At 46.6% G+C, this 10464-nt stretch overlaps 1 protein-coding gene across 1 annotated transcript; it reads right to left on the bottom strand.

Moving 5' to 3' along the window:
- Positions 1-1138: 1138 nt before the first annotated feature.
- LOC311248736 (laminin subunit beta-2-like) lies at positions 1139-7954 on the bottom strand (the record flags this gene model as incomplete). The annotated part of the gene is made up of 4 exons (XM_084339567.1): positions 1139-1342; positions 1743-1984; positions 5771-5955; positions 7764-7954. Coding segments are annotated over 4 exons (822 nt in total), but the record flags the coding sequence as incomplete, so codon positions are not given.
- Between the last annotated feature and the right edge of the window lie 2510 nt (positions 7955-10464).

The raw sequence follows: 10464 nt of genomic DNA, 5'->3' as shown, positions 1-10464 counted from the left end.
ATCCTGCTAGGGATGGGATAGAATATTCGAAAATTTGAATATTCAATCCCAGTATCTACATTTGATTTTCATGTCAGAAAATAGAAAATAGAAAAAAATAAAAAAAGAGATTCTTCTTTTTTGCAAACCATTCTTATTTCATTCCTTTTTATATTTAGAGGCAGCCTAATTGATCTAAAGATGCTACTGTTTCTGTTTGTTTATAAAACCGGTTGATAGAAGTGCCTATTTATGTGCATTACCCTTGATCTTAATGATCCCTTCTATTAAAAAGAATAACTGAATTTAACTGAAACTGAACATTTAAATTGAATTTAAACTGAAACAAGAAAATAACATATATTTTTAATAAAAAAAAAAAAAATTTAATATATTCGATCTTAACTCTTTGAATGCCCAACCCGAGTTTTCTCGGTTTTACCCCCCGCGGTTGAATGCCCATAACGAGAATATTCGTTTTTTTTATTTTTATTAGCGATTAGCGATATGAATTCATATTTCATCAACCGAGTCTACCGTTGGTAATCAGCCACCCCAGGCGCTCAGATGTGAAAAACGCGCCCCCTATCGTCTCCCAGATGGGAATTCACCCTTTTGGATTGGACTCAATGAAATGCATGGAAAAAAAAAAACCCGGTCTCCACATTTTACTTCTCACGCAAGTCCCTCCCTCCCCCCCATGGCCTTGTTACCTTGGTGACCAGGCCCTCCACCTCCCCCATGGCCTTGTTACCTTGGTGACCAGGCCCTCCCCCTCCCCCATGGCCTTGTTACCTTGGTGACCAGGCCCTCCCCCTCCCCCATGGCCTTGTTACCTTGGTGACCAGCCCCCCCCCCTCCCCTCCTCCCCCCCCCCCCCTCCTCACCTTGGTGACCAGCCCCTCCACCTCCCCATGGCCTTGTTACCTTGGTGACCAGCCCCCCCCCCTCCCCTCCTCCCCCCCCCCCCTCCTCACCTTGGTGACCAGCCCCTCCACCTCCCCCATGGCCTTGTTACCTTGGTGACCAGCCCCCCCCCCCTCCCCTCCTCCCCCCCCCCCCTCCTCACCTTGGTGACCAGCCCCTCCACCTCCCCCATGGCCTTGTTACCTTGGTGACCAGCCCCCCCCCCCCCCCTCCTCCCCCCCCCCCTCCTCACCTTGGTGACCAGCCCCTCCACCTCCCCCATGGCCTTGTTCAGCTCCTTCTCGGCACGCTTGGCCGTCTTCAGGGCATCGCCCGCGACCACCACGGCGCCATAGCAGTTAATACCCCCGCAGTGACGGTTCCCATCGTCGTCACGGCAACCGGCGCCTCCGCAGGGGCTGTCTCCGCAGGGGGCGTCGCCCGGGGCCCCGCACACCTGGGAGGGGGGGGGGGGACAGGTAACGACAGATTTATATCCATACTTACGTTTTTTAAACGAGTTCCAAAGCACAACATCAGTAGCGTTGATGAATTCAATGAATGGAAGCGGACATGACCGGGTAGCCTAGGCATTGTCCAACTAACGCCTCTCCCGAAGGCTACCCAGTCATGTCCGCTTTCATTCATTGTGCTAAGCTAGGCTAACGTGCAGCCAGATAGCTTTCTACTGAACGCACACAGAGAGGAAACTGGTATCTATCTTCTTGTCTCTCTCTGGAGAAGACGGTGAGCTAATTTCCCAAAATGTTGGCGTGTTCCTTTAAGCAGAGAGAGCTAGGTGTGAACTAAGCTATTGTTTGGGGGGCAACTAAAGAGGGATTCTAACCAACACCAACCTTCTCGTTGACCTTCTTCATGTCCAGGGCCTGCACCTTCGTGTTCAGGTCCCCCAGGGTGCGCTTGTTGGCGGCGTTCTTGCGGTTGAAGTCGTCCTTCTTGGAGGAGATGAGGCGCTCGGTCCTGCGGCGCGTGTCCGCCGACCGGCCCACGGTGCTGGGCTTGGCGGTGGTGGACTCGTTGGCCCGGCGCTCTGCGTCGCGCGACTTGTTGTAGGAGCTGAGGACGCTGTCGTAGGCACCTGGTGGTACAGAGGGGGGATGGGGGGGGGGGGGGGGCGGTGTTAAAAGAAAGACTTAATTTGCGACTTTTCGGTATTTAAAGTTTTTTCAAGTATTTTTCGGCTGGAATCCCTCATCTTTTTCATCGTTTCAAACCTTTATTTAACCCTTTCACTGCCACACTACAGAAGGTTAACCCTTTACTATCACACTACAGAAGGTTAACCCTTTACTATCACACTACAGAAGGTTAACCCTTTACTATCACACTACAGAAGGTTAACCCTTTACTATCACACTACAGACGGTTAGCCTGCCCCCTTACTCAAAACAATAAATAAACAATAGAAATATATGGTCTGTCAATTACAATTAATTAACAATCAATACTTACAATAACAGGAGAAATACAGAAAGAAACCGGTTACCCAACTTCATAAAGTCTAAAAGTTCTTTCTTTATACATTTTCTTGATCTGAAAGATATTTGTACAACTCTTTAAATCCTTCTGTATATAATTCCACAGTTTTACAGTTATACAGTTATACACACCTGCTTTAAAGTAGTCCTACATACTGATGCTAAAAATTACATTTCCTTCTATGGTTCTAGTCCTCCTAAACAACTTCTGCAAGCTTTCTGTAAATACTCAGCTTTTTGTAGCCCTGTACATAACTGATATAGGTCCTAAGGGATGGGCAGAGAGGAAGGAGACAGAGTGGAGACAACAGATAGATATATTGTTGTATGTATATATATGAATATTGTGAGATGAAAAGCATTGTGAGGTTATGAAGGTATACAGATACTGTATGGATCGTTTGAGAACTAGAAGGATGCACTCAGTGGAGTACAAATGTCCGCCAAGGCAGAACAATATCCCAGATTCGTTATTATTTTCCCATGCAACATTTTACCGGGTAGATGGCAGAAACAAGAGTTGCCAATATTGTCAGTCTCACCAGACCCAGGTGGTGGCGCCAGAGGAAGGTCACAGGGTCACCGGGGTCAACAGGTTTCTTCCCCCAGGGGTCATTAATACACAGAGTGACCGCCGTGCGACTAACGGGCCGGGGGATACTGTCGTTTGAAAATGGAAGGTTTGGCCAGATGGTGGCTCTAGACTAGAGGAAAGGTCAAGGGGTCACCAACACCAATACGTTTCTTCCTCTTGGGGTCAGGAGTGCGAATGAGTGTGAATGAAGAGGAGTTTGGAGAAAGACACTTTTATCTCTCATCTGTTAGGTTACCTTGTGTATACGGGATCTGTGTATATACTGTATACTTACTCATAGTATATATTCAGATTCTTCTAGTGTTTATTGTAACCATATGTGTTGTAACATGTAATATAACTGATTGGGCATACAGACACTCATCTGCACCTTTGTTATATTTCGTAGATAGCGAGCGCTCTGATCTCATTCATAGAGCAGAGCGCTCGCTATCTATGAAATATAACTAGGGTTATAGGATAACCTTCGATCAAACTGCCTGCTTGCTCATATGCGTATATTCAGAGTTAATTATATTGTTTACACTGCCTATTTTTACTTTTCTACTGTACTATAATTTTTATTATAAGCCAGATCTGACAGAGTTAATTATATTGTTTACACTGCCTATTTTTACTTTTCTACTGTACTATCATTTTTATTATAAGCCAGATCTGACAGAGTTAATTATATTGTTTACACTGCCTATTCTTACTTTTCTACTGTACTATCATTTTTATTATAAGCCAGATCTGACAGAGTTAATTATATTGTTTACACTGCCTATTCTTACTTTTCTACTGTACTATAATATTTATTATAAGCCAGATCTGACTTTAAAGTGCTACTCCTCACCTACAACATTTTTAATAGGCTCGCACCGCTCGATCGATCCGATCTCATCTCCCGATACTCGCCCGCTCGTGCTCTGCGCTCACAAAATGCGGGGCTTCCATCGATTCCTAGGGTTAAAAAGAAATCCGCCGGCCACAGAGCCTTTGTCTTCCCTACCTGTGGAACAAATGACGTGCCGTCGTCAGGGGCGCCTGCTCTGTCGAAGCTTTTAAATTTTTGCTTAAGACCCATCTTTTCTCTCTCTCCTTCAACCTAACCTGATCTCACCAGTGGTCAGGGACTGACCCTTAGATTAATCTGTCTAGTTTAGTTAGGATGTCTATTTGCTCCCATGTCTGCTTTTCTGCAGACATGGGAGAACCTTTTTAACCTCTGTCTCTGTCTCAACCGGTCCCATGGAACAGCTTCATACCGCCTTCTGTCTGGCCTGCAGTGCTGAACCTTCTGAGTGGCTTCTCCTGCCCCCACGGGGCATACGGCCCTGAGCTATTGTCTTGTACTGTATCTCATCCTGTATACATACGCTTGCAGTAGTTCTATCTATTACTCAATTTCACAATTTTCTTATATACTATGATTCCACTGTCACCATGTATGCATATGCTCAATACATGTATTTATTGCTCCATCTCCGCCCACTACAAACATGGGAACTTTCTAACCCCTGTCCCCAACCCCCCCCCCCCCCCCTCTCTCTCTGAGTGGTTGTCTCGTAGTGCTGACCAAGGTGGTGGATGTCTCGGGATCTTGGCCAAGATTGCAGTGACTGTTTTACGTGCACCACCGAGGCCATGGATCAGCTCCTTACCGTCTTCTGTCCGTGGTCTGTCAACGTGGTTTAGAGTTCATTGCTGGATTAAGTACTTCTATTCTATTCACATAATATGCTTACTACATATATCTACTCTATTCACATAATATATGCCTACCACTTGTATCTATTGCTATGTCCGCCCATCACAATCACGCGAGCTGTCTAATGCCTGTCCTCGTCTCCCTGTCTCACTGTGAGTGGCTGTCTCGTAGTGATGACCGGAGTGTTGGACGTCCCGTGATGACGACCGGGAGGATGTGCCCCTTCGCCTCAAATAGATCCGCTATCAGCTCTATTCTTTATCTTTCAAAATGTTCAGTTGCTATTGCATGCACATATCTGTGTTTCATTACGCATATGAGTGCATGCTTACCAACGGTCTCGCCTGTTTTATTGCAACACTACTATCACCGACATCTAAGAAGGGAGATCCCCCCTTGAACGGCCCTTCTAAGGTTTCTCTCCTCCACATTGCCTGTTGTGCATTTTTTCCTATTGCTAGGCTTTAGTGAGTTTTTCCTTACCTTCACGCAGGGTATGTCTGGGAGTGTTTGCATTCATTTTATTTATTTAAAAGATTTTGGACTTTATGGTGTTTTTGTGTTCTTGATTTATTGTGATGTTTCTTCTTGACTTGTTTAAAGAAGACGTGTCCGGCCCATGGGGACATTAACGTGTGTTGTCGGGCCTTACAAATACGTGTCCGGCCCATGGGGACATTAACGTGTGTTGTCGGGCCTTAAAGAAGACGTGTCCGGCCCATGGGGACATTAACGTGTGTTGTCGGGCCTTAAAGAAGACGTGTCCGGCCCCATGGGGACATTAACATGTGTTGTCGGGCCTTAAAGAAGACGTGTCCGGCCCCATGGGGACATTAACGTGTGTTGTCGGGCCTTAAAGAAGACGTGTCCGGCCCCATGGGGACATTAACGTGTGTTGTCGGGCCTTAAAGAAGACGTGTCCGGCCCATGGGGACATTAACGTGTGTTGTCGGGCCTTACAAATACATTTGATTTGATTTGATTTATTGCCTGTATCTATGTCTTCTATTACCCTGCCCATACCTGTACCTCCCCTCCCCATGCTGTTATGACGCCTGAATGAAGGGGATCAATAAAGGAATACAGGAATGTGTTTCTGACCCAGGAAGTTGGAGTTCTTCAGGATGTCGAGCTGCCTGTGGAGCTGCTCGGAGGTGAGGTTGAGCTCCTTGGCCTCTCTCTCCAGGGCGCTGAGCTCCTTGCTGGCCTCGGAGTTACTGTCCTGGACGCTGGTCAGGTCTCCCTCCAGACGGTTCAGAGTGTCTGTGGTCTCACCGATCTGACCCCTGCGAGAGGGACAAGTGATTTGATTTGAATCTTTATTTCGAACATGTAAATAAATACAAACAAAATAAATAAATAAACAAAAGCAAAACATAAACTCAATTTACATGTTCGAAAAGGAGTAGGAAGAAGTATACACTTATTTAATCCTACCCCTTTAACTACTCAAATGAGTGTACTAATTAAAAACTTTACAAAACAAATATATCAAAACAAAAAACAAAAACTATATATGTAAAACATGAAAGAAATAAAATAAAAATGTAAACACCCGTGAATGTCAAGTCCCTTCCTCATCCCTGTACCTCGTGAACATAATTTCCTTATACATCAGTTTGAATGGTCTCATGTTTGGACATTATGCTTTAGCACCACATTCAGACTGTTCCACAGTTTCACTCCACATATTGAGATGCAGTGTCTTCTCATGGTAGTGCGTACACTAAGAACTTTTAAGTTGAGTTCTCCCCTCAGATTATAACCCCCCTCTCTATCAAAGAACAGTTCTTGAATGTTTCCTGGAAGTACATTACCTTTTGCTTCATACATTAATTAATTGTACTGTTTTAAATTCCACAAGATCATTTAACTTTAATGTTAAATCAGTGAACAATGTTAGGGATCTCAATACGAGTCTTCATCGGGAACAAAGTGACGAGACAGATTCGATGTGTTGTTTATTACATTGGGTAAAGATAGTGATTGAATTGGACCGATGCACTTCGTGACAGCGATCTATTATTCAGTTTCAGTTTCCGTTTATTTTGCTTCATACAGCTTCATACAGAACCAAGCATTTTTACTGTAATGTACATGTACCTTATAGGTGACAAATAAAACAAAACTTCTGGGCGGCTACGTGGTGCAGTGGGCAAGTGCGCTCACCATGAATACTGGAGACGCTGGGTTCGCCTGTTCGAGCCCAGCGCTCCACATTGCTTTCAGTTTAGCTGGTCGTTCATACTAATACACATTGGCAGTATTAGGGGGGAGGGAAACTGATGGGTGGGGATCTGGGGCGTTGTGGACAGCGACTCCTACAGGTCGGTTGGTGCGCCTGCGCAGTAGAAGCAGGAAGTGTCGGGGGGCGGCGCCCCTCCAAAGCGCAGACCCCTGACGCTGAGAGATCGCGCCGCGCAGGTGAAAAGATGCGACTGCTGTTACCTCGAGTACCGGAGGGGACTCGTGCTATGTATGACTTAGTCCACATTGCAGCCGGCTTGTGGGAGGCAAGAAACAGCGTTCGAGACAGGGGAGGGTTGAATTGGACGATACGAAATTGGGATGGGAGAAAAATAGAAAATGGGAGAAAAAGTGGATAAAAAAATAACAAATAAAACAAAACTTGAAACTTGAAAATAAGATAAATACCTGATCATTATTGGTCGAATGTTACCAGTAAAAAAGTAAAAACACAGTATAATTCAATCACAAAAAAAAAAATCCATACCTGAGGTCCTCGATGAGCTCCATGAGGGCGGTGACGGTGACGTACCTGAGGTCCTCGATGAGCTCCATGAGGGCGGTGACGGTGACCTACCTGAGGTCCTCGATGAGCTCCATGAGGGCGGTGACGGTGACCTACCTGAGGTCCTCGATGAGCTCCATGAGGGCGGTGACGGTGACCTACCTGAGGTCCTCGATGAGCTCCATGAGGGCGGTGACGGTGACGTACCTGAGGTCCTCGATGAGCTCCATGAGGGCGGTGACGGTGACCCACCTGAGGTCCTCGATGAGCTCCATGAGGGCGGTGACGGTGACGTACCTGAGGTCCTCGATGAGCTCCATGAGGGCGGTGACGGTGACCTACCTGAGGTCCTCGATGAGCTCCATGAGGGCGGTGACGGCGGCGGCGGTGGCGTTGCGGGCGTTGACGATCTCCTGGGCGAGCCTCAGCTTCTCCTCCAGGTCCTTGAAGGCCTTCTCGTAGGCCCCCGTCAGCCCCGTCGTCTGGATCTCATGGGCCCGCTCGGCCAGCGCCTTGGTACGTACCGCCAGGTCCTGAGGAGGGGGCGCCACGGCAACGAGAGGAGGAGGAGAGGAGAGGAGAGGAGAGGAGAGGAGGAGGGGAGAGGAGAGGAGAGGAGAGGAGAGGATGAGGAGGAGGAGGAGAGGAAGAGGAGAGGAGGAGAGGAGGAGAGGAGGAGGAGGAGAGGAGAGGAGGAGGAGGAGGAGGAGGAGGAGGAGAGGAGGAGGAGGAGGAGAGGGGAGGAGGAGGAGGGAGAGGAGGAGAGGAGGGGAGGAGAGGAGGAGGAGGATGAGGAGGGGAGGAGGAGAGGAGGGGAGGAGGAGAGGAGGAGGAGGATGAGGAGAGGAGAAGGAGGAGAGGAGGAGGGGAGGAGGAGAGGAGGAGAAGGAGGAGAAGAGGAGGAGGAGAAGAGGAGGAGGAGAGGAGGAGGAGGAGAAGGAGAGAGGAGGAGAGGAGGAGGAGGAGGAGGAGGAGGATGAGGAGGAGGAGGAGAGGAGAAGAGAGGAGGAGGAAATGAGGTGAGAGATTCATTGTCTTCATTGTCTGTTTGTATTGTGTTCTGTCTCCGTGCTCCAAGACAATGGGATGTTGCAAACGAAGGGTTGTAAATTAATGTAAAACTGAAGGAAAAACGTATTGTATGTTATAGTCATAACTAAGTAATATATTGATTTATTACATGGCGTTTTCACATTCGCCGAAATGCTTGCTTGTGATTGGTCAATAGCCCCCCGACAGCGGTCATTATTTTTCAATAATGACCGCTGTGCGCAGCTGTTCGCAATCAAGCCCACTGACACACACTGTTTCAGTGCAATTAGACACTGCCGGTGTTCTGCTGCCGGCGATGACAGGGGCGGAGCGACGAGCGGAGCCAGAACGCAGCCAGAACCAGTGTTGCGAGTCGATGTAAAATGAATTAGGTATATTGTTAGTAAGTTAGCCATGTAATAAGCGGGATAATGTCCCACATCAGTGCAGCAAATCAGACACACCTGCCGCGACTGCACTGACAGCGGAGTGTGTGTATTACAGCGGAGCCAGAACAGAGGCTGCCCGCGATAATAATAATCACTTTATTTGGGCTGACAGAGCCACAGAACAACTGCGATTTGTCAAATGAATTAGGTATATTGTTAGTAAGTTAGCCATGTAATAAGCGGGATAATGTATAGCTTTACTCGGTCATTGTCGCAAAATAATTGACCTTCACTGACGTTTAAAACACCTCGGCGCGGCGCCTCGGTATTTAAACTACGTGTCGGTCAATTATTTTGCGACAATGACCTCGTAGCTATACATTATCCCTTACATATATATATATTGACGTATTTACGAAGATTTACAATGTGTACATATTACGAATAAGTAATACATTCACATGAGAGGCACACTGTTACCTTAAACTAACCCTAACCTTAAAGGAATACGCCAACTTTTTGGGAAATTTGCCATCTACCCTGGAGTTAGACAAGCAGATACCCTTTTCTTCTCTGTGCATGCAGTAGGCTTAGGGAACAGCCGCACCGTTAGCCTAGCTTAGCGTCATTCACTGGAAGTAGGTGTGCCAGTGTAGCCTAGTTCCCAACAGTCACGAAATACACCCCAAATACAACTCCAAAACGTTCCTGTAAACATGTTGTGACCTGTGTATTTACCACGTGGAGAAATACAAAAAACGATTTAGACATTTTCATTTTTAAGCAGATATATACTCAGAATTATTTTTTGCCAAACCACTGCTGCCTGCAGGGTGCAGCAGATATATACTCAGAATTATTTTTTGCCAAACCACTGCTGCCTGCAGGGTGCAGTGATTTGATCACCTCAAAAGCCCTGTTGCTTTTTGAAAAACGGGGCTTTTGAGTGGTTCGGCAAAAATAATCTGCTTAGAAAACGAAAATCTCGAATTATTTTTCTTTTTTGTGGTAAATACATAGCTTTAACCACACAGTTACCTTAAACTGACCATAACCTTAACTCTAACCCTAACCTTAACCACACTGTAAGGGTTCTTCATTTCCTGGCCAGGCTTCGCCTGCTGCTTCCTCCTTCCCACCTCCACCCATGAACAATATCCCTCCACCCATGAACAATATCCCTCCACCCAATGAACAATCTCCCTCCACTCTGGAACTTGGTGAACAGTCATGTCAATCTACTGCCACCCCTGTGGCCAAATTCTGTTGGTGCTGCACTGTGTGCATCTCTGTTTTTCTTTATGTTTTGATCTCCTGAATACCATCAGTAATCTGCTGTCTGTGTATGTTTTCTGTGTTGCAGTTATGATCAGTCTGGTGTTCTCTCAGTAATTGTATTTTGATTCAGTTTTGTGTTCTAGCCTAGTTTATTCCCCAGTGTGTGTTCGGCCCTTGTGTGTTCCTGTACCCCGGGCCCTGTGTGTTAGTTCAGTTTTCCCTCTCAAGTGTGTCTCGTTCCTACCCTCTCGTGTCGATCAGTGTGTATATCTGCCTCGTTTGCCATTCTCTCTTTGTCGGTTCATTGTTGGGTTTCCCTACTAGTGTTTGTTTGCTTGTGTTTT

This window comes from Notolepis coatsorum (assembly GCF_963971535.1).
Source record: "Notolepis coatsorum genome assembly, contig: SCAFFOLD_4844, whole genome shotgun sequence".
Classification (NCBI taxonomy): Eukaryota; Metazoa; Chordata; class Actinopteri; order Aulopiformes; family Paralepididae; genus Notolepis; species Notolepis coatsorum.
This window is presented reverse-complemented; position numbering and strand designations above follow the sequence as displayed.